Genomic DNA, 26,521 nt, shown 5'->3' on the forward strand with positions numbered 1-26,521 from the left:
GAAAATATATGTATGTATTGTTGAGCGAGTCACCATCTTGATGAGATTCTGTATGGGAAGGAGTTTAATACATGAACTAAACTAAAGTAAGTGTGTTCGCGTATTATTTAACGGATTACTATTATTGACAGTGTCTGCTTACTACGCTGTGTTGCACGGGATCAGTGGGGAACGTCTGATTTACACTGGACGAACCTGCCGTTTTGAATGCTCAAGATATCCAGTTACTTCAAATAAATACGCTAACACGGTCTTACCAGCAGATCTCCGGTCTTCCCCATGTGATCACCGAAAGTTAATAATTATTACAAATGTTTCCAGGAGATCGACTCACAATTTTCGTCGCACCGAGACTTCGAAATTGCTTCACTGCCTTATGGAATTTAAGTTAAGCTTAATTTAATCAGGACAGAACAGTATTGATCTGTGTGAATGTGATAAGCCTGCTTTGTCAATGAAAATTCCCTTAATATACGCATGTTTTTACTATCCTGATCAGTGAAGCTAAATCAGGCCGGTGTGAGAGAGGTTCTTTAAATTTTAGAAATATTAAATTTGGCGACCATGACAGGACGTTGTTCAATTTTATGTTGCATGTGCACGAGAGCAAAGAAGACGAGGCCTGTTCCAGAAGTCACAATTTCGCCACAACCTACGAGAACGTCGTTCAGGCCAGACAATATACAATTAAATTTTTGTAGATAGAAATTTATAATAACTATTTAAATGTCTATCGGGTTGAACTTTAGATAGGAAGTGTTTAATAGTAGTGAGTATTATGCAAAGTTTAGGTCAGTGACATTATTAACTCAGATGCGAGTGACTTTATATGTTTGTTGTTCTGTGTATTAAGGGTTCTTACTAGGGCGGCTTATAAAATGGCAATGCAACAGCAGAGCGAATCACAACAGCCCTCAGCTGTTTCTGAGGTTAGTGAAACATTAGACGCTAGCTTAACTGAAGTAGTGCCTAGCGGCAGCATTAGTCAGGCCCCACAACAAAGCTTAAGTGTTTCGATGTCATCTGAGCAGGACGAAATAAACCCATTGACTGTAATCTTGCAGCAGTTAACACTGTTAGCCAAAATTTAACAGACTTAACTAAAGCGCAAATAGAGACTAAAAGGGAATTAACTAAAGCGCAAATAGAGACTAAAAGGGAAATAAATGAACAATTAGCAGCCAATCAAGTGAAAGTCCAAGAGCAATTAGAAGCTAATCAAGCGGAATTAAATAATAAATTAGTAGAGAGTTTTCAGAAACTTGATGATAAATTAAATAAAACTGTGGAAGAATTGAAAATTCAGAATGAAAAGACAGAATTAAAATTAGCTGCTAAAATTGAGCAAGTCACTCAGCAGTGTAATGAAAATGCGAAGAAGTTACGCCTAGAGCTAACTGAGTATGTTGCTACTAAGCTTGATACTATTACAGAGCAGGTCGAGTCAATCCCACAGATAATTCAAGCACAAGAACAGATGCAATGTTCTATCGCAGTAATTCTGGTATTAGTTGAAGTTCAAGATGAGTTAAAGCAACAAGTAAACGAGATGTCAGCAGATATGCAGGATTTGAGACAATCACAAGACAAGATCCCGAAGGACATCCAAAATTTGGAGAAATCCATCAATAACATAAAGGAGAGACAAGACGAGGTTGATCATAAGATTCTCGCGGGAAAATTCTCGCAGTTAAGTTTAGAAAGGAAAAGCATTTCTCCAGACAATATTGAACATACGGTCAGAGCAGCTATACAATCTATGACCGAGAGTTCTGAAGAAAATTTATTTAATAAAGGTTTTTGAGAAGCCAAAGAACAACTAGGCGAAGAGCTTAAACAATGGAAAGAAAACATTGAGAGATCTTTAAATCTATCTCGAGAAGACTTGTGTTCCACGCAAGGAAATGAACCCATGACAAGATCTATCAATGAAGCTACATTATTTACCCGATCAAGTACAGACAGGGACATTAATGCACACGTTCGTTTTTGCAATCAACATCAATCACAACACTATGAGGGTAGTCATAATGCCTGTAATTGTAAAAGCAATACTGAGGAGAAAATGCTGGAACAACGTCAGTTCCAGATCTACAACCCAGACAAGAAAAATATTCATCCCGTAGTGTTTATAAGAAGTTTTAGGGGAGTATTGCCAAAACATTGGAGTGAGTGGCAAAAGGTTAGTTTCGTGACCGGTTATATTCAGGGGTCAGGAGCTATATGGGCGTCTGATATGATATCAACTTGGGACACATACGAAGATTTTGAACGAGCATTTTTATCCAAATACTGGTCTGAAGGAGTACAAGAACGTTTAAGGCAGGAGGTATTATACCCGGAATCTTTTTCTTTTTCACGTGGGTCTTTAAAGAAATACTTTGAGAAATATATAAACAAATCGCGGTATTGGGATAAGCCTATGCCTCTACAAGACGTGATTGGTATATTAAAATCTCGACTTCCGGCCAGCATCAGAAATAGAATGCTGTATATTAATGAGCATGACCTTGACTCTTTCATGACTACGCTTCACACTATAGATATGATCGAGGAAGATGAACATTGGCCAAGACAACCGGTTATGCAGAGGAGAGCGATTGAGGCGCCAAATGCAAACCGGAATGGAAACGGATTTAGTAATTATTATACTAGGAATAGTCAGAGTTTCAACGGAAACAATTGCAACGGAAATGGAAATTTCAATAACAGTGCTGCGAGGGGCAGATTCAGAGACAATCGAACAGGTCGCAGATACAACCCAATGTTTGGAAATGCAAGAGATTATCAGAACCAGCAGTTTTCAAATAATAATAATGCGTACAGAAATTCTGACACTCGATTTGAAGCAAATAACACAACCAGTCATCAACAACAACCAGTCATAACAGAAGTAGTAGATGATTCAAAAGGGAATAATAATCGACATTTAAACTGAAGAGGGCCGCTTTATGCTCCGTAAAGTCGGCCGGGGAATACAAAAGGGGCAAACCTGTTTTAAACAAAATTAATTCCGTGGCAATGGTGAGATATAATGAAGGCATATTAATGACAGATGAATTGACAAGAGACTTAGAGGCCTGTGTAGTCGAAGATAAAAGGGTTCCTGTGTCTGAGATCATCACAGAAGTGGGAGGAATTTTAACCAATGTTGTATTGGAAACAGCTTCATCTACAGACGTAGTATCCGGAACTTTGTTTTGCAGAATTAGTAAAATTAAGAAAATCCCTGTCCAACCAGTACAAAATTGCCGAGTTGTAGGTGCAGTGGGAGCAAAATCCAGGAACGTCAAGATACAAACGCTTATAGAGATAAAATTGGGAAATGTAGCTAAACAATGCACATTCCTTGTAGTGGAAAAGTTGTTAGTAGATTGTATTCTTGGCATTGGAACTTTGCAAGCCTGCAATTGCAAGTTGGACTTGGTAGAAGGAATGGTGCATTTTAAAATCGAAGATCAATTTGTTACACTGATATTACTGAGAAAGGAGGCAGTGTATGAGCGATATTTCCGTGGTGCTGCTGTGCAGTTGATTTGTGCTGAAAATAATAATATGTGCCGACTACCGATCAAGTCAATTCAAGAAGAGGATTTCAGACAAACAGTCGAACAGAAGATCGCTGAGTCAGATTGCCTAACGGATAGTCAGAGGGAACAATTATTCAATATATTAACAGAATATGAGTCAGTTTTCGATGAAAGGCCCAGAATTATTAGAGGATATGTTTGTACATTACAGATTAAGCCCCATAAGACATTTTGCCGCACACACTATCCCATTCCCTGGCGATTAAAACAACCACTTCAGAAAGAGATACAGAAAATGTTAAACTGGAATCTTATTGAACCGTCGAACAGCCCATATTGTTCTCCGTTGCTTGTTGTACCAAAGCCAGGAGGAAAAGTTCGATTGGTATTAGATGCAAGGGAAATTAACAAAATTATAGTACCTGTGCGCCACACATCCGGAGAACATCGATGAGTTAATACAGATATTTCAAGATGGATCCTATTTAACCAGTATTGATTTGAGAAGTTCATTCTGGCAAGTCCAGTTAGACAAGGACTCAAGAAAATATACTGCTTTTATATATGGAGGGAGAAGCTATCAGTTCAAGTTCGTTCCGTTTGGTCTAAATATCAGCTCTGGAGTTTTTATTTCTGCGTTGGACTATGCCCTAGGACCAGAACTACGTAGTTGAATAACGATTTTTGTGGACGATCTATTAATTGCCTCTAAATCTTGGGAGGAACATGTACAACTCATTAGGAGGATTTTTGCTGTGTTCAAACAAACTGGTATAACTGCAAATCTAAAAAAAATCCCAATTTTCTTTACAGAGAATTAAATTCTTAGGACATATGATTAATGCAAAAGGCATTCTTCCAACAGAAGCGAAGATTAGTGCGATAAAAAATTTTCCAACTCCAAGAAACAGAAGACAACTGAAAGGCTTTATAGGCTTGGCTTCATTTTTTTGTCGATTTATTAAAACTCAAGCAATGAACTCTGAAGCACTAAACCGGCTCCTGAGGAAAGATGTACCATGGCAATGGTCTATTGATTGTGAAAAGGCTTTTTGTGAAATTAAGGAACAACTGATAAATGCTCCGTTATTATACCACCCTGATATGAATGTCGGATCCTGTTTAGCCACTGATTCATCAGATGTGGGATTAGTATCTTGTTTATTTCAAATTAGGTAAATCGATGGTGTAAAAACCTTTGGTCCAATTGCATTTGCTAGCAGAGTATTATCCACCTGTGAAAGAGCATATACCACTACGGAATTGGAAGCTTTAGCAGTTATTTGGTCTTTGAAAAGGTTTAATTATTATGTATATGGCTCAAGTATATCCGTTTATTGTGACCACCAATCACTAACCTTTTTACAAACTTGTAAGTTGCTGCATCCTCGCTTGTCAAGGTGGACGCTGGCGCTGCAAGAATATCAGTTTCGAATTATTCATGTAGCCAGAAAAGAAAATATTATAGCTGACGCGTTGTCAAGATCTCCAGAAGGAATAACACCTGAACTGGATGTAAATAATAAGGCACAATTTCCAGTGCTTCTTTTTCAAGAAAATAATTACAAGTTATATTATATTCATTTATGTAAGACAATGGCTCAGCTTCAGAAGAAGGATCGACGATGGAATGCTATAATACGACAATTCAATCAACAAAATCCTATGGTCAATTTGGAATACTACTATTTTTTAAATCTGGGAAGGCTGGGAATCCAAAGTGGTGTGTCTGCATACCCGAAGAATATGAAGAACGATTAATTTGGTTCACACATTTGACCTGGGGTCATGTTGGTGTTGTTAAGTGTGCTAATAAGATTAGATATTATTGTTACTTCCCAAATATAAGGCGAAAAGTGCACAAAGTCATCCAGAAATGTATTCTCTGTCAAAACGCTAAGCCGGACAACAAGGGAAATAAAATTGCGCTTCACACAATAATACCTGAAGCACCAAGATCGCTTATATCATGTGATATTTGTGGACCACTTCCTAGAGCCAGAGGTGGTGTTAAGTACATTATTGGATTCTGTGATGTGTTTACAAAATATGTTAAACTATATCCTATAAAATCAGCAACTGCAAAAGCTGCCGCAGTAAAGATTGTAAATGACTACATTCCTCATGCAGGGATTCCAAAATCAATAATCTCCGACAATGCGAAGATATTTACTGGATATTTATGGAGAAAATTAGTATCACAACTAGGAATAAAACAGATATTTACATCTTGCTATCATCCACAAGGGAATTTAATTGAACGGGTTTTTAGAGAACTAAACAGATTCATGAGAACGTACTGTCATGATAAACAAACTACCTGGATAAACTATTTGACCGAGTTTGAGCAGATTTATAATAATTTACCTCATAGTTCTACAAACTTTACCCCAAATGAACTGATGTTCAGGGATAACGAAAGAAACTTTTGGGTAGATAACTTGCCTAAACTCGAGGACACCAAAATGTCATGGGAAGAAAAAATTCGCAATGCTCTCATTAATATTACGGAGAAAGCAAGACAGCGAAAGGAAATCCATGACAGAAACATCAAACGGATTCAGACTTTCAATATCGGACAGAAAATTCTTTTAAGAAGACCATCAGAAAATGGAAGCTAATTTATACAGGTCCATATATAATAGTTGATATACCGAATCCTGGTGCGTATTTATTAGCATATCTGGATTCTGGAAGAATAAAAGGATTATTTCCCCATGTAGACCTAAAGAGGTACTTTTAAGGAAAGTGTTTCAAATTAAATGAAAGTCTGTATGAAGTATTTGGGTGTTGAAAAAATTGAAGTGCGAAGGACAGTATGCCTCAGCTACTGTGATAGGTTAAATGACAGCATGCCAAGCATCTGTGATAGTTCAATGAACAGTAAGCGATTGCTCCTGTGATAGTATAGGAATATTTAGAAAAGTAAGTGGAACTGTAGCTATTGCTGCTGTGAAGACTTACGGTTTATCTGTCTACATGATGATCACCTAAGAAGCTTGTGCGTGTGAAATAATATATATTCAGGGAGTGTTAATCTCCAGTGAGAATAAGTTTACTGAAACTATATGATCGAATACGGTGCTTCCGAGTGAAGTTAGTGTTTGTAAACTGACAGTTCACAGGAGAACAAATGAACCGCGTTAGGAAATTAGAATCGATTGCTACTGTCCACAGATATAAAGACTCGCTGGTTTTTTTTTTTTTTGGCATGAGCTAAATTCTATTCAAGAGAATTTAATTAACCAGCTTAGTGTGTGTTTATAAAATTAGAGTTAATAAGAAAGTTCTTCATTGAATTTATAATAATGTGTCATTTCCCAGTTGGATTTGTTTATTGTTATATTGCATTCATATATGTTCATGAGAAAATGCGGCATTTGGAGTACAAAAGAGAAAAATTAATTTCAGCTGGAGAGGTCATGCAGCAAGACTTAATCAAACCTTCTCTTTCAGCAAAATTTCATTTTAATCATGTATGAGTAACATATAATTTTTTTTTTGGAAATTGTCTCCAATAATAAAGTTTTTAACATTCTGACATGCTATCCACATTCGTACTTGAAACCAAATTAGGAAAGATTCAGATCTACTTCCACCTGGAAAAGCCAACGAAAATTAAATAAATAAATAATAAAAACCAGGATTAGAACCTTTCGGCTTACTCAAGAAGATGGATGAAATTATCCATGTTTTCAAAATTGTTTTCCGATCTGGAGTTGTGATATTGTGCAACTACAGTATCAATTAAGACACCTAAGTGTGGAAAGTATAAGACGAATGGATTTTGCCATTCCTCAGATGGAAGATTGGATGGATCAGGTCCATATTTGAGTTCAAAATGAATCTGGAAAATTTCGACTAACCATTCTCTTCCAGGAATCTTTAATAGTTGACCATTCCTTAGACCGATTTCAATTGTTTCATGCCACAATCCTGAGTACCTGTTCCTGAGGTTTCTTGTGGTCTCTCAAATCCATTACGTCTCCTGTCCGGTACGCCAATGCGACGCCTGTCCTCCGTGCCGTGTCCCATGTTCCTGTTCGATCAGTTTCGCCGCAGTTCAGCAAGACATTGATGAAGAAAATTTTTCAGAAGATTGTAAAAAAATTTGCATGTGTAAAGATTTTTTTTTGGCTATGAGGCAGATTTTCTCTTTCCTATGAATTCTAGAATATCTCTCAAATTTCTAAATTATTCTGTCTTTCCTATCATCTGTGATACCTAGTTGGGGTCTAAGCCTCCAGGTTTTCCGGGGTTTCCCTGTGAAGGCCAGTTCCTGAATAGGTAGACCTGATTAACAACTATATAAGTCCATCTCCCCTGGTTGTGTACGTGGGATGCGGGTATGCCCCAGTACACGTGAAAGCAACAACTAGGCATCTAGGTAACAAAGATACCAAATCTCTTTCAATTCTTGTAATCAAAAAAAAAAAAAAAAAAATCTTACTAACTTCTGAAAATTTATAGGAACATATGTTCCAGAAATTCTAACGAGTTAGCTAAGCCAATAGTTAGCTCACAAAGTGGATACATATCAACTTTGCTTGCTGCGAGGGGCGATGTAATGTCTCTTGCAGCGGTCTCTCCACGATATTTTCAGAAATTTTGTAAATTATATAACTCAGTACATATCTCGAAATATCTCTTCTTATCTTACCGATTATCAATGCAAAGTAGTTTCAAGCCCAATTATTCCTTGGAGCGTCCATTTACTCCATGGAATAGCTTCTCTGCTGCTTCTCTGCTATCTATGTTTTCTCTTATGAAAAGAATAGGAACTTCTTGCCAATTAGTCGTGAAAGAAGAAAATATATGTATGTATTGTTGAGCGAGTCGCCATCTTGATGAGATTCTGTATGGGAAGGAGTTTAATACATGAACTAAACTAAAGTAAGTGTGTTCGCGTATTATTTAACGGATTACTATTATTGACAGTGTCTGCTTACTACGCTGTGTTGCACGGGATCAGTGGGGAACGTCTGATTTACACTGGACGAACCTGCCGTTTTGAATGCTCAAGATATCCAGTTACTTCAAATAAATACGCTAACACGGTCTTACCAGCAGATCTCCGGTCTTCCCCATGTGATCACCGAAAGTTAATAATTATTACAAATGTTTCCAGGAGATCGACTCACAATTTTTGTCGCACCAAGACTTCGTAATTGCTTCACTGCCTTATGGAATTTAAGTTAAGCTTAATCAGGACAGAACAGTATTGAACTGTGTGAATGTGATAAGCCTGCTTTGTCAATGAAAATTCCCTTAATATACGCATGTTTTTACTATCCTGATCAGTGAAGCTAAATCAGGCCGGTGTGAGAGAGGTTCTTTAAATTTTAGAAATATTAAACTCTCTATAATAAATAACTAAAGAAGAAATATATATAACAAAAGATATAAAAATAAGAGACATTCAATCCAAGAATAATGTTATAACAACCATAGAACCATTTAAATTAAAAAGTTCCCACTCAACAAAAACTCTATAAGCAATTATTAAATAATAAATACCTAAAATAAAAGTTATAGTTCTAGAAAGGAATAAAGAAAAAAAACTCAAAGAACAAATAGAAAATCAATTCATGGCCTAAGATGAAAAACTTCATATCATTGATTCCACAAAACAATATTTTTAATTAAAATATTTAAGCAAATTAAACAAAGAAATATTCACCCTTTAAACAAAGAATATTTAAAGGCAATCAATCTAAAAGTAAAAGATGATATTCACGAAAATAACCAAGAGAACACGTATAAACCCCAGAATAATAATTACCATGCTGAGAGTAAGAATATATATATATATATATATATAAAGTATAAACAGCTTTAAAAAAGATAACAAAATTAAAGCAAAAAATATAAAAGAAGATCAAGACATAATTGTATTTAATAATCTAAGTTCACCTACTAAATTTAATGAGGAGGGAGCAGCTATATTTGAGGATCTCAAAAGGAATCACCATAAAGCCATTCTAGGTATTAAATTAATTATACTGTTGTTAATTAATAATCTTCGTCCACTAAACGTTCATAAATAATATTAGATAAACAAAACAATCCAGAAGAACATAAACCATGACCAACCATTAAGGAAAGAGAACCTATACAACCTCAACAATTTATAGTTATCAATCCACCAATAACCATTCTTATATGAGCAGCAGAAGAATATGCAATTAAAGACTTTAAATCAACCTGATGAAAACAAATAAATCTAACAATAACCCCACCAGATAAACCTAAAGATAATAAAAAATAATTAAACTTTTACCCAAATAAAAAATAACCATTATAACACGAAAAATACCATAACCACCTAACTTCAATAAAACACCAGCAAGAATTATTCTACCAGAAATAGGGGCCTCTACATGAGCCTTAGGAAGCCATAAATGAACCAAAAACATTGGCATCTTAACTAAAAAAGCCAAAATTAAAAACACATAAAATATAAAATAATAAGAACCAAAAGCAACCAATAAAGGCAATCTAGCAATCAAAGTATAAAAAATTAAATAAAAACCAGCCTGTAAACGTTCAGGTTGATAGCCTCAATCCAAAATCATAAGTAAAGTAGGAACCAATCTAGCCTCAAAAAAACATAAAAAGAAAGAAGACTTAATCTAACAAATGAACAATAAAGCATAATCATTAAAATTAAAACCATAAAGACAAAAAAATTAGAATGATATGAACTTAAATAAACTGAACCTCTAGCAGTAATTATTAAAGAAGAAATTCAAAAACTCAACAAAATCAAACTAAAAGAAAACTAATCAATACCAAAATAATATCTAATTATATTAAATCTGCATACGAGTAAACACAAATTATAAAAACAAAACTCGACAGAAACATTAAAGAATGAATCAACCGTCAGTTATTATTCAGCAAACAAAGAGGTATCAAAAAAATAGTTATAAATAAATACTTTAACATAAAGATAGTCCAAAAGAATTCAAAAAATCATTACCATTAGAACGAATTATTGAAACTAAAAAAGAAAGACCGAAAGCACCTTCACAAACAGAAAAAACTAAAAAAATAACAGGAAAGAAATAATCATAATCAAACTCAATAAGAAAAACAATAATTAATATAAACAAAGAAAGAACAATATACTCTAATCTCAGAAGAAACATCAATAAATGTTTACGTTTAGAAGAAAAAACACAAACACCAGCAAAATAAACCAATAAAGAAGTAAAAACAGAGAATATAAACATTAGTTTTAATAGTTTAAAAAAAAAACGCCGGTCTTGTAAACCGGAAATAAGTCTAGCCCCCACTTTTAAAACTTCAGAGGTGGAAAAGCTTCCATTATCGGTCCCCAAAACCGATATTTTAAATAAACTAACCCCTGAAATGATTAAAATAACAATTATATCACTATCAAACGTAATAAATATTAATTTTATTAAATTAAGACACCCAATATCAATAATGCTTTTCATTATCTTACAAACTTTTTTAGTTGGATTAATAACAGGAACAATAATGAAAAAAATCACTGCATAGTACCAGAAGCAAAGGGAGCAAGTGAAGTGCTTAGTATATTACAGGAAGGGGAACTATTACATTTAAAGCCAACTGTTAGAATACTTTACCAAAATGTTCAATACATAAACAATAAAACAGAGGAACTAGAGGTAATATTACAGAAGTATAGGCCAAACATTCTAGTAGTTACAGAACATGGGCTAAAAGAAAATCACATAGGAATGTACAACTTGAAGAATTATGTGAAAGTAGCCAGTTTTTGCAGAACTTCCTATAAAGGTGGTGGGGTTGCCATTTTTTCTAACTATAAATCAACTAAAGCCATAAATATAACAAAATATGCTATAGAATTGAGCTCTGAAGCTACAGCACTGGAAACTAAAATTGCTGGGAATTTATGTTGTGTATTAGGTTTGTATCGATCACCAAATGGTATAATTAAAACCTTCTTTGAACAGCTGTAAGATATAATCCAACACCTCTCAAAAACATATGCTTATTTGATCATGATAGACATAAATATAAAGACTAGTGATTCAGTGCAGAAGATATGGGAGATGAGAAGACAGAACTACCCACATAACATAAATCTGCTAAAAAAGATGTTAGAGGCAGAAAACTGGGAAACAATATATGCAGCTAAAGATGCAAACACCAAATGGTACCAGTTTTATTCTTTATTCAATTATTATTATGATGTTACATGTCCTGTTAGTAAAAGGCTTGTCAAACAGCAACAAAAAAAAAGAAAAGCTGGGTGACTGGAGAAGTAATCCATGCCAGAAATAATCTGAGAGTGTATTATGACCTCTCCAAACAAAAAAATAATGAGGCCTACAACACACTGTATAAAATAAAAAAAGAAAGAGTACTGTAGTTTTATCAGAGAAACTAAAGCATCATTCATCAGGATGTCTATAGATAAGGGAAAGAACTACTCAAAAGGTTTATGGTCGTTCATTAATGGAGAGAGAGGAAAAGTAACAAATCGGGCAGAGGACATCTGCCCACTGATGAGTGGGAAAAGCAACGCAAACCCTCTAGAAGTAGCCAATACTTTTAACAGATATTGTATTACTGTAGCAGACGAATTAATAAGTCAAAATAAAACAAATGCAGTAAGTAAATTGTTAAACCCCCCACATACAAATCATACTATGGTTTTCATACCTACAACAGATGCAGACGTGTCAAACCTAATAAAACAACTTATAATTAAACATTCTTCTGGCTTGGATGGTGTCACATCACATCTCATAAAGGAATGCAGAGAATGTATATTAAAACCATTGACACACATGCTGAATGCTGCGATAGAAGAAGGTATATTTCCAGATTCACTGAAAGTAAGTAAAGTGAAGCCAATATATAAGAAAGGGAACAGGAATGAATTAGGAAATTACAGGCCAATATCATTGATCTCAACATTTGCTAAAATCTATGAAATGATAATAAAGAATAGAATTGTAAGTTTTATAACAAAGTACAGTATACTGCATTCATCACAACATGATTTCAGAGAAGGGAAGTCAACAAAAACAGCATCAACAAATATAGTTGTTCACATTCTCAATTTACTTGACAGGCAACAAAAGACTTGTGGGATTTTTATGGACCTATCTAAGGCATTTGATTGTGTGAACCACTCAAAATTAATGATGAAATTATATCAGTATGGAATTAGAGGAAAATGCTATGACATACTTAAATCATACATTACAAATAGGAAACAATGCACAGAAATCAGACATACTAGTGGGGGAAATATAACAAACTACATATCAGAATTACAAACAGTTAAACACGGTGTGCCGCAAGGGTCTGTGCTTGGGCCAATACTATTTATACTCTACGTAAATGACTTCCATAGCTATATAAATCAGAAACTTATAATGTATGCTGATGACACAACAATCATTTGCACAGCTGACACAAAAGAGGAGCTTGAGAAGGAAGCACTCCTGACTATTGAAAATGCAAATAAATATTTAACACATAACAACCTGTTTATGAATCAGTCTAAAACAATGAATGTAGTATTTCAGACCAAGGATAGTGAAATTTATAATATAAATGTTAATATAAATGGAAAGACTATTAAAGAAGTAACCAGCACAAATTTTCTTGGAACTATAATAGACAAACATTTGGAATGGGGGGAGTACATAGATGCACTGTGTAAAAAGATAAACAAACAGATCTTCATCATGCATAAAACAGCTAAGACTGTGGGTGATAAAGTCCTCAGATCAATGTATTATGGACTTGTCTTCCCACATTTGTCTTATTCAGTTCATATATGGGGAAATGCACAAGCTCGCTACCTAAAAAGAATATTCACAATTCAGAAAAGGGCAGTGAGATGGATTGCAAAAATACCACCAAGACAGACCTGTAGGCAAGCTTTTGTACACTATAATATTATGACAGTATATTCACTGTATATATACCAAAGCATAATGGTGGTAAGGTCAAGTGATAAACACCTCCTAAATAAAGATGTACACAAACACGGTACAAGAGGAAATGAAAATTACTATATGATAAACAGAAATCTAAAACTGTCTATGACGGCCCCAGAAGAAGCAGGCAAAAGGTTTTTTAATAAACTCCCCAAAATCATTAAAAAAGAAACAGATCTAAAATGTTTTAAAAACCATTTGAAACTATATCTCACAGAGAAATTTATATACAGATTGAGTGAATACTAAGATGGTGTTTAAATATATCATTACTGAAATGTACCTGTAAAAATTATCATTTCTGTATGTTTTTTTGATCTGTGTGTACATATAATGTGAAACATGTAAAACCTTTGTATGATTATGGACTATTTCTGTTTAATCATTTGTTTCATTTATATATATATATTGAAATCAAGTTTGATGTTAATAGGCTATTGTATGACGTACCCAATACTCTCAGCTGGATTTTCAGCTGGAGTCCATGGGCAAAGAATAAATAAATAAATAAATAAATAAATAAATAAATATTGATCATCATATATTTAATTTTTAACGTTTCTTGGTGGTACATTAGTTCCATTTATTTATATTACAAGAATTGCATCAAACGAAATATTTCAACCTAAATCAATTACCATAATTATTACCTTAACAATATGAGTATTTATTATATCAACATTAATTATCCTAGATACAACAATATTTACAGACTTTTTCAAAAATACTGAAACTATAAATATTGATAATTCAATCAATTACCAAGAAATAACAATACCTTTAGAAAAATTATATAACAGACCAACCTTCATTATTACAATAATAATAATTATTTATTTATTTTTAGCACTATTAGCAGTAGTTAAAATCACTAATATTAACCAGGGGCCTATTCGTAAAACAAGATGATTTACTAATGAATAAACCCTTACGATTAAGACATCCTTTAATTCAAATTATTAATAACTCTTTAGTTGATTTACCTGCACCAACAAATATTTCATTTTGATGAAATTTTGGGTCCCACCTAGCGTTATGCTTGGTAATTCAAATCGTAACTGGACTATTTTTAGCTATACATTAGACATCAAGTATTGAAATAGCATTTAGTAGTGTAGTACACATCTGCCGAGACGTAAATAATGGTTGAATTATTCGAACTTTACATGGAAATGGAGTATCTATATTTTTTATTTCTTTTTATTTGCATGTAGGACGAGGAATTTACTATAGATCTTATATATACATACACACCTGAATAATTGGTACAGTAATTCTATTCTTAGTTATAGCAACTACATTTATAGGATATGTTTTACCTTGAGGTCAAATATCATTTTGAGGTGCAACAGTAATTACTAATTTATTTTCAGCAATTCCATATTTAGGAACAGATTTAGTTCAATGGGTATGAGGGGGATTTGCCATTGATAACGCAACATTAAATCGATTTTTCACATTCCGTTTTGTATTACCATTTATAATTGCAGCTATAGCTGCAATTCATTTATTCTTTCTCCACCAGACAGGGTCTAATAACCCCTTAGGACTAAACGGAGTAAATTGAAAAAAATCCCATTTCACCCATACTTTACTATCAAGGATTCTATTACACTTGTATTAATAACATCATTATTAATTATGTTATGCTTAATTAATCCTTACCTCCTAGGAGATCCAGATAATTTTGTACCTGCTAATCCATTAGTTACACCGGTTCATATTCAACCAGAATGATATTTCTTATTTGCATATGCAATTCTACAATCAATTCCTAATAATTAAGAGGTGTTATTGCATTATTCTTATCAATTAGAATATTAATAATTTTACCATTTTATAATAAAACACCGTTCCGAGGTATCCAATTCTATCCTGTTAATCAGATTTTATCCTGAATCATAGTAGTTGTTGTATGCTTATTAACATGAATTGGTAAACGACCTGTTGAAGAACCTTACATTATAACAGGGCAAATCTTAACAATTATCTACTTTACATACTTCTTAATTAATATCCATGTTGCAAATGCATGAGATAAGCTAATTAAGGAATAATAAGCTAATTAGCTTAGGAAAAGCATATGTTTTGAAAACATAAAACTAGAAGTTTAACTCTTCTATTAACTTTTCTTAAAAAATTTCACTAAATAAAAGAGATAAATAAAATCTTTTAACCAACAAAGAAAATAAAAAAATTTAAAGATAAAGGTAAAAAACTTTTTCAAGCTAAGTATATTAGCTTATCATAATGGAACCATGGTAATGTACCCCGAACTCAAATAAAGCCAAAGGATATAATAGCAAGCTTAATAAAAAATATAAAAGAATAAAAATCACCACCTAAAAGAATTAAAGATAATAATATGCTTATAAAAACAATTCTAGCATACTCAGCTAAAAAAATTAAAGTAAAACCTCCTGCACCATATTCAATATTAAAACCTGAAACTAACTCAGACTCACCTTCGGCAAAGTCAAAAGGAGTACGGTTAGTTTCGGCTAAACAAGGAGCAAAGCAAGCTAAAGCTAAAGGAAAAGAAATAATAACAAATCAACAATAAAGCTGATAATTTATAAAATCAAACATGTTAAAACTACCAATTAAAATAATTAAAGATAATAAAATTAAAGCTAAACTAACTTCATATGAAATTGTTTGAGCAATAGAATGAAGAGAACCTAATAAAGAATAATTTGAATTAGAATATCAACCAGCAATCATAACAGTATAAACACCTAATATAGTGCAACATAAAAAAAACAAAAACCCATAAGAAAAAGAACATATATAAGTTAAGTAAGGGAAAATTACTCAAACAGCCAAAGAAATTATTAAATTAAAAACAGGAGAAAAATAATAAAGTAAATAATTAGATATAATAGGAATTGGCTGCTCCTTACAAATCAGTTTAATAGCATCACTAAAGGGTTGTGGGATTCCTACAAACCCTACCTTATTTGGACCCTTACGAATCTGAATATAACCTAAAACCTTACGCTCTAATAAAGTTAGAACAGCAACGCTAATTAAAACACAAATAACTAATAAAAGAAAATTTAAAATAAATATAAATAAATCATAAAGTATCAATATTATTTGTAGAAAAAAATCCACATAAATGAATTCTAAATTCAACACATTAATCTGTCAAAATAGTAAATTAATTAATATTAATCAATATAATAAAAAATATTTCAACCATATGGTCCTTTCGTACTAACATGGATTAATAATCTTAGGCTAGAAACCGACCTGGCTCACGCCGGTCTGAACTCAGATCATGTAAGAATTTAAAGGTTGAACAGACCTAATTACTTTTGTGGCGGCGTTCGTAGCAACAAACAATTTGCTGTAGAAACGGCTTACGAAGTCACCGCCACACTTAATAGCGGGCCGACTGGTCCGCTGGAACAGTGAACAGAAAGATGAAAACCCAAACACTCTGATTAAATAAAAGTCGGTACTTATCTTTATTAACGAAGATACAGAAACACAGTAGTGAACTCCGTGTCTACAGAAATCTCTAGTTCGAGTCGGAGCGGCCGGGTCAGCGTCGGCTGACGACAAACAACAACTCTGCTGCGATGAACACACAACTGACTAGCAAGTACACAATTCGGTGGCGAGTATACAACTGAGCGGCGAATACAGAACTGTCCTAGCGCTCGCGACTCCAGCGCTTAAGAAACCAGAAGCCAGCGGTGGCGCGCACAGACTTGCGGCGATTTCCTGTCTCGCTGGCGCTGCTTATGCGGACGGCGTCCGGACTTTGATGCTGCCAACCTTTTGGCAGCGGGCTCAGGTGGCATTACTGGCTAGGATATAACACTCCTCCCCCCCAAATCACCGCACCGTCGTTGAATAATGACGTGGCGAGCGTCGACGGCGGGGGAGGGGTCTGGCCGCAGGCATAGCAGAAGAGACCGGGGCGGAGACTGTTGTCGGTGGCAGTCCCCGGTCCGCACCCCAGCATTGGCTGCGCGGGGCCTCGGGAAACACTGACTGAAAACCGAGGTCAGGGTGCATGCCTGTGACCACGGGCGCAGCTTCTGGTACTGGACGTGACGGGGCGTCGGGACCCACGAAGAGAGGCAGCGTCTCCTGACGCTGCGTCGACGGCTGCTGAGTGGGCGCCGGACAAGGCGCTGCGGTGTCAGACTCCTTGGGGGTGCCCAAGGAAAGCGGCTGCAGGACAGGCTGCACAGCCACCGCTTGGGAAGGCGGCCCGGCTGAGGGGTCGACGTCCATCAGCTCCGAAGGTGGTGGCGACTGAAGAGGTACCGCAGGCGTCGGAGCGACCACCTGGGGCGCTCCCGGATGAAGCTGCGTGGGAGGCATCAACGGGACGGGCTGTCGACGTGGTAGCAGCGACGGCTGCTGCTGCTGCCCTGGGGGCGGCAGCGAAGTCGGAAGGCGCGGCTGGAACCCGCCGCGGACCAAATCTGTGGACAAAGAACTAGCGTCAGAATCCGGGCGGCCAGCGCGGCGCAACTGGTTCTGATGCCTCCTGTGCACCCCAGTAGCACCTTGAACAGTATAAAAACCGCGACCCTGGACACTTATCACGGTACCACGTTCCCAACGACGGCGACCGTGATAAACTCTGAAAAAAAACGGCGTCGTTGCGCTGAAAACGCGTGCGATGCTCAGAAGCGGCGGGTCGATCCGGGGGGTGCAACAACCGTAGTAGGGTGCGATGACGACGGCCGTGGAGAAGCTCTGCAGGCGAAGGGCCGTCGCGTGGCGTGGTCCGGTACGACGACAGGAACGTGATGAGGGCCTGCTGACGACATTGCGTAGCACGAAGGCGGTCCATATGATCCTTGAATGTGCGGACAAAACGTTCCACTGCACCATTCGATTGAGGGTGGAACGGCGGAGTAAGAACATGGCGAATGCCATTGGCAGAACAAAAACTTTCAAATTCAGCAGAGGTAAATTGTGGACCATTGTCAGACACTAAAACTTCTGGAAGACCCTCAAATTACTAAATGCATCTATCACGATGAGCCAACGAGAATTCCAATATGGACCAGCGAAATCAATATGTACTCGCTGCCAGGGACCGGCAGGGCGTGCCCACTCAAAATAGCGTTGAGGCGGAGCAGCTTGGTGTTCGGCACACGTCGAACAATCTGTAGACATCTGCGTGATCTGCTTATCAATGCCGATCCATGTACAATGACGGCGGGCAAGCTGCTTGGTGCGGACCACTCCCCAATGACCTTGATGCAACAAGTCGAGGACCTTGGATTGGAGCACTTGGGGAACCACTACACGAAGCTGGTCATTCTCGGTGCGTAACAGCAAAACTCCGTGCGAAACAGACAACAGATGACGTTGCGGATAATAGCGACGAACCACAGGATCCGATATGTCCTTTGCCTTGGACGGCCAACCACGTTGAACAAAACGTAATAGTAAACTCAGATGAGGATCCGTAGCTGTCTCACGTGCCACCTGACGATAATCAATCGGAAAATCCCGGAGGGATTGATGCTCATCGGCGTCAATCTGATGGCAAGAGTCGTCAGAGGAATCGAAGACATCATCCGCAGCAATCGGCAATCTAGAAAGCGCGTCAGCGTTTGCATGCTGAGCTGTAGGGCGATACAGTATCTCATACTGGTATTGTGATAACAAAAGAGCCCAACGTTGTAGTCTCTGAGCTGTCCGCTGAGGAACTGGTTTAGACGGATGAAACAGTGACGTCAGAGGCTTGTGATCTGTTACTAAATAGAATGGTCTGCCATAGAGGTAGTGATGGAATTTCGTGACACCGAATACAATAGCCAACGCTTCCTTGTCCAATTGGCTATAATTACACTGAGCTTTGTTTAGCAATTTAGATGCGAACGCAATAGGACGTTCGGTGTTACCGACTCGGTGAGACAACACAGCACCGAGGCCGAAAGAAGAGGCATCACAAGCTAACACCAGAGGCTTGTTAGGGTCGTAATGGACCAGACAACGATCATTCAATAAAGCCTCTTTAAGCTGCTGAAAGGCTGATTGGCAATCAGCTGACCACACAAACGGAACATTCTTACGGCGGAGACGATGCAACCGTGCAGCAATCTGTGATGCATTAGGTATAAACCTAATATAATATGTCAATTTGCCAAGAACTGCTTGCAATTCATGCAGATTGCGAGGGGCGGGCAAATCACGAATAGCTGCTAAATGTGACTGGGAGGGACGAATGCCTTGAGCATTAATAACATGTCCCAGATACTCCATCTCCGTAAGGAAAAATGAACATTTATCGATGTTGCAACGTAGGCCTGCCTGAGACAACACTTTAAACAAACACTCCAAATTACGGAAGTGTTCAGCAGGCTTCCGACCGGACACAACAATATCGTCTAAATAGTTGCAACACGATGGCACATTAACCAGAAGTTGTGACAAAAAACGCTGAAAAACAGCTGGAGCTGACGCACAACCAAAAGGCAAACGCAGAAAACGGAACAACCCCAACGACGTGTTTATGACAAAATACTGTTGTGATTGCTCGTCGAGGGGCAATTGCAAATATGCTTCACGGAGATCAATTTTGGAAAAGAAACGAGCTTCCCCTAACTTATCCATCAGCTCGTCCGGTCTAGGCAAAGGAAAAGAATCAATGACAGTCTGAGGATTAACTGTCGACTTAAAATCAGCACACAAACGTAACTTGCCAGACGGTTTCTTTATAATAACTAAGGGAGAAGCCCACTGGCTCGCTGAAACGGGTTGAATAACACCGTTGTTTTGCCAACGACGAAGTTCATCTTCTACAGGTGCCCGGAGGGCGTGAGGCACTGGACGAGCACGACAAAATCGAGGCTGAGCATTATCTTTTAACGTAATATGAGCGGCAAAGTTCGCAGCACAACCTAGTTCGTCTTTAAATATGTCACTGTATCGTTTACACAAATCGGTTATGCTGTCTTGAGGAACAACAGAATTAATTTGCAACACATTGTCTTGGATAGACAGGCCAAACAAGTCAAAACAGTCTAATCCGAAAATGTTTACACTGTCTGTAGCGCGGAGCACTGTGAATGAAACTGTTTTTGTATTGCCACGGAATGTGACTGGCACGCTACATACACCTAACACAGGAATTTGTTCTCCACTATAAGTAGCCAAAGAATGTTTTGCCGCTGAAAGTTTAGGGCGCCCGATAGCCGCATACGTAGCACTATTTATGAGAGTCACAGACGCACCAGTGTCTAATTGAAAATTGAAGGTCTTATCCTGGATGCGTAGCTTCACAAATAGTTTATTACACTGTCTCTGGATCGGTGCAGTGGAGGTGGAAGACACAAAATCAGCGCGTTTAGCGCGTGTTCGCTGCTTACGACAACTCGTGGGTTGGGCGAGTGGAACAACAACTCCCGCTTCACTTGCAGTCTGTACATTACTTTTTACAGAGTTTGAATTACGCTTGGGTCGCATAGCAGAGGGCTGGGTGGGTGGCTTATTGCGAACAAGTTTATTACCCACACGAACCGTGGAAGAGCCTTTAAACGCGACCTTCTGGGCGGGCTGGCTTTGAAGAACATGAATATCCATGGGCTGGGCAGCACTAGAATTGTTCTTGCGTTTACGCAAACAAACAGTCTGGATGCGTCCTTTCCTTTGACAAAAGTGACAAGCCGCGTTTCTTAACGGGCAACGTTCACGAGGATGAGCACGAACACACTTAGGGCAAGACTTAACTCTATCATTTTGCACACGCGGCTGACGAATGTGTTTAACATGACGCGGCCGGCTAGTGTTTACAGTCTGACTCTGCCGGTGGGGCCGCGGGCGTGACATAACTTGCTTAGCACAGGCAATTTGAGAAATACATGGCTGATCTAACTCACTCTCAGCATAGTCAAAAGTATCTTGGGCTTCAATGATGTTCATCACAGTCTCTAATGACGGGTCAGGCAACTTTAATATAGTAGCACGAATACGAGAATCTGCAATGTTTTGAGTAATAGCGTCTCGTAACATGACATCACTGTAGGAAGCTCCACACACACAATTAAATCGTCACTGACGGGTGAGGCCGCTTAAATCTGTTAACCACTGTTTATTAGATTGATGTGGCAGTTTCTTTAATCTGAAGAACTTGAATCTGGCTGCTGCCACATGAACTCGCGACTCGAAATACTCAGCAAGCTTGTTAACAACAACGTCATAGTCTAAAGCTTCTGGCTTGGATTCCGGGAACAACTTACAAAGTAGTCGATAGACTTCCACGCCTGCAGTGGAAATTAAATAAAGCTGCCGCTCAGTACCCGTGATTTTGTAGACTGTCATGTGCGCCTGCAACTGCGCGAAATATTCTCGCCATTCTTCTCTTGATGCATCAAAAGCACGGAAAGGTGGTGCTGCATCTACTTGTTCCTTTTGTGTTGGAGGATTAGCCGCTTGTTTGGCGATTGCTTCCACCAGACTTCGTATTTGCTGACTCTGTAACAAGATCAACTGTTGTAATTCGGCAGACATAGCGAACACAAATAAAACCAGCCCTGCACACGAGTTCGGAAGTCCTCATCTCCAGTTTTGTGGCGGCGTTCGTAGCGACAAACAATTCGCTGTAGAAACGGCTTACGAAGTCACCGCCATACTTAATAGCGGGCCGACCGGTCCGCTGGAACAGTGAACAGAAAGATGAAAACCCAAACACTCTGATTAAATAAAAGTCGGTACTTATCTTTATTAACGAAGATACAGAAACACAGTAGTGAACTCCGTGTCTACAGAAATCTGTCTAGTTCGAGTCGGAGCGGCTAGGTCAGCGTCGGCTGACGACAAACAACAACTCTGCTGCGATGAACACACAACTGACTAGCAAGTACACAGTTCGGTGGCGAGTATACAACTGAGCGGCGAATACAGAACTGTCCTAGCGCTCGCGACTCCAGCGCTTAAGAAACCAGAAGCCAGCGGTGGCGCGCGCAGACTTGCGGCGATTTCCTGTCGCGCTGGCGCTGCTTATGCGGACGGCGTCCGGACTTTGATGCTGCCAACCTTTTGGCAGCGGGCTCGGGTGGCATTACTGGCTAGGATATAACAACTACTGGGCTCCTGCACCCAAAATTTTTCTTAATCCAACATCAAGTTCGCAATCTGCTTTGTCGATATGAGCTCTCAAAAACATTTACGCTGTTATCCCTAAGGTAACTTAATCTTATGATCATAAATTATGGATCAAAACAACAAACATAAATCAATGATATAATAATGAAGAGTTTATTTATTCTTCATGTCACCCCAACGAAACATCATCATTAAATATAGAAAGACAAACAAAAAACTATATAAAAGTAAAATGTTAAGCTCTATAGGGTCTTCTCGTCCTAAAGAAGAATTTAAGCCTTTTGACTCAAAAGTTAAATTCAAAAATTTATTAAGAGACAGTTGATTTCTCGTCAAGCCATTCATTCCAGCCACTAATTAAGAGACTAATGATTATGCTACCTTTGCACAGTCAAAATACCGCTGCTCTTTAAAAATCCGCTCAGTGAGCAGGCCAGATCTCAAAGTATTTTCAAGAGGACATGTTTTTGATAAACAGGCGGAAATCAATTTTGCCTAGTTCCTTATAATAAGTTTACAAGGTAAAAATTTTATACAAATAAATATACTAATTCTATCATTATTACAAAAATTCTAAAATTAAATTAATAATCTTAATAAAAACCTAAAATACTTATAAAATCAAAATAACAAATAATGAACTAAAACGTAATCTTAAAGATAGCTGGTTTAAAGCTTAATATTATATTTTTATAAAACAAATTATAGGTTATTAACTTCAAAGCTTATCCCTTAAAGAATAAATAAGTTAACATTTATAATTAAAAAATTAAATAAAAACAATTAACTTCAAAAAAATTAAATGTTTTCTTAAGAAACTAGATATCTTAGGAAATGATTAACATCTCATTTCTATAAATAATTTAATAATAATTATGATACATTAACTATAAATTATTTATAAATCAACCCAAATCGAGACAAGTAAAATAAATACTAAAATTTTGGTAAACCCTGATACAAAAGATACAATAAATAAAATCTACTTTAAAAAATTTAAAATAGTATTTCATAAAACACTTACATTACCAATAAACTATAATTTAAAAAATCAATTCTATAAAATATACTAAGACAAAATTCAACAAAATTATTTATATTAAATAATTAAAGAAACAAAAAATAAATATAATAAAATAAATAATCAAGATATCCTGATTTGCACAGAAAAATTTTCATTGTAAGTGAAACACTTTACTAATAAGTTATATCTTGAACTTCTTCCTAGATACACTTTCCAGTACATCTACTATGTTACGACTTATCTCATCTAAATTGAAGCTACCTTAAAATAATAAAAATAGAATAATCAATAATGAGAGCGACGGGCGACGTGTACACACCTCAGAGCCAATATTAGTTAAATTAAATAAATTAAATTACTATCAAATCCACCTTCATTAACAGTATTTCACCATCAAATCCGTTATAAACAAAAATCTATTGTAACCCACCTCCTCTTAGCTATAAGCTGCACCTTGACCTAAAATATTTTATAATTATAAATCTTGAGAATTGTAACTCTAAAAAGATTCTCTGATAACGGAGATGTACAAACAAATAAATTAAGTAGAGTAAATCGTGTATAAAAAGAAAGAAGACTTAATCTAGCAAATGAACAATAAAGCATAATCATTAAATATAAAACCATAAAGACAAAAAAATTAGAATGATAAGAACTTAAATAAACTGAACTTCTAGCAGTAATTATTAAAGAAGAAATTCAAAAACTCAACAAAATCAAACTAAAAGAAAAATAATCAATACCAAAATAATATCTAATTATATTCAAATCTGCATATGAATAAACACAAATTATAAAAACAAAACTCCACATGGTGGAGGCATACTCACTGTGAAGATTCTGGTCTACCATATCTGACCACAAGGGAGTATTGCCTGTTGTGTGCCCAGCATGTCGTAACCATGTCTGCACCTGCCATCTGAGCAAACCATTGATTGGAGACTAACAACTGGCTTAGAAATTTCCATCCCACATGTAGGCTTCCATTAACACCACAATACAAGTGTATGTGGCCTGCTGGTGAATAGCATTGCATTGTGTTCCGAGGTGAATCACAGTTCTTCACTACCACAGACAACCATCGTGTGCGTGTGTGTGTGTGTGTGTGAGAGAGAGAGAGAGAGAGAGAGAAAGAGAGAGAGAGAGAGAGAGAGAGATGAGGTACTTCTGTGGCCAGCAAGATCCCAAGATGTTTCCATCAGAACGTGTGGGACCAGCTTGGACATCAGTTGTCCCAGTCTCCAGCATATTAAGGACCAGTTGCAATAGTTGTAGGCCAGCTTGTCTCAGGAGAGGATGCAATGGCTTTGATCTCATTTCCAACTGAATTGGTGCATGCACCCAGGTCAGAGGGGATGCAATCTTATGTTAATAAAGGGGCTATTTATCATGATTGTGTTGTCACTGAAATATCACATAACCTCCTTTTTCGTTTAGTATTCTTAACTGAAGTATTTAGAAAATGGCACTGATATGTTCGTGTTTCTGTATCACTGTTCTCAACAGCAGCATTGCTTGTTTCTTTAACATTTGCCTTAACCATTCAGACGTGAACTATTTTAACCCAGGAAAAGAAATATTTTGCATCAGAATTTGTACTGATACACTGAAAGGAATATCTAGACAGGTTTTTGACTTTTTTTCTAGTCTTCATTAAAAAAATTGTGAGACCAATTGTGCATAAAATGTCAGAAAGATTACAAAACAACAAAAGTGTTGAATTCACAATACTTTATTTCATTCATAGAAATGAGAGAAAAATGCAGGAATAACTTGAAGTCAAATATAAATACAATTAAAAAGGTTAGTAGCTAGTTGACCCTATGTATATATACAAAACAGTTGCTATCCACTTTCATACATATACAGGGTGACAATAATTGAACTATATGAAATAAAATTGTTGTAACTTCTGAACGGTTCGCATTAGGACGTTCAAACTGCACAGTTGTCTGTGGGGCATGATGGGAATTAGTACGCACATGATGGTTTGGTTTAGCGATGAAGCCCACTTTCATTTGGATGGATTCATCAACAAGCAAAATTGGTGCATCTGGGGGACTGAGAATCCGCATTTCGCGATTGAAAAATCTCTTCACCCTCACCGGGTAACTGTATGATGTGCAATGTCCAGCCACAGAATAATCAGTGTGATATTCCTTGATGGCACAGTGACTACCAAACGACACATGAAGGTTTTGGAAGATGGTTTTACCCCTATTCTCCAAAGTGACCCTGATTTTGATGAGATGTGGTTCATGCGAAATGGAGCTCGACCCATCAAAGCAGGAGAGTGTTTAATGTACTGGAGGAGCACTCTGGGGACCGCACTCTATCTCTGCGGTACCCAGAGGCCAAGGGCATGGGCCTCGATTGGGCACCATATTCTCCAGATCTGAACACATGCGACTCCTTTTTGTGACACTGTGTTAAAGACAAGGTTTACGGCAATAAATCAAAAACTATTGCTGAGGTGAAAACAGCCCTTCAGGAGGTCATCAACAGATAAATGTTCTGATACTTTAGCACGTCATGCAGAATTTCTCTATTCATCTGTGCCACATCATCGCCAATGATGGCAGGCATATCGAACATGTCATAACCTAATTACAAATATCATTAGTGATGTTTACATGTTGAATAAAGTGTATGCTCACTGTACTTTGTAAGTAATTTACTTTTTTTCATATAGTTCAACAATTCTTACTCTGTATGTACACAACATTTGTCACGATAAAAGTGAGACTTTGTAACAACTTTTACATTTACACCTTCTTACTACTTAAATCCATACGGTTGTGGCATACAATCTGTTGCATCGAGTCTTCCTTCATTAATAGGCTTACAGCCGTACCTGCAATTCTCATTTCATGGTAGTGTGTCATCATTAATTTGTCTTCCTCTCTTTGATG

The 26,521-nt window shown here is 36.9% G+C and overlaps 1 protein-coding gene across 1 annotated transcript; it reads left to right on the forward strand.

Annotated features, from left to right (window-relative positions):
- Nucleotides 1-878: 878 nt before the first annotated feature.
- On the forward strand, nucleotides 879-17,964 carry LOC124576112 (FK506-binding protein 15-like). Its single transcript, XM_047131204.1, has 3 exons — nucleotides 879-984; nucleotides 1,095-1,738; nucleotides 17,551-17,964. The coding sequence occupies exons 1-3, from the start codon at nucleotides 879-881 to the stop codon at nucleotides 17,962-17,964; spliced, it is 1,164 nt and encodes a 387-aa protein (XP_046987160.1).
- Nucleotides 17,965-26,521: the final 8,557 nt, after the last annotated feature.

The sequence above is a fragment of the Schistocerca americana genome, chromosome 1 (assembly GCF_021461395.2).
Source record: "Schistocerca americana isolate TAMUIC-IGC-003095 chromosome 1, iqSchAmer2.1, whole genome shotgun sequence".
Taxonomy (NCBI): Eukaryota; Metazoa; Arthropoda; class Insecta; order Orthoptera; family Acrididae; genus Schistocerca; species Schistocerca americana.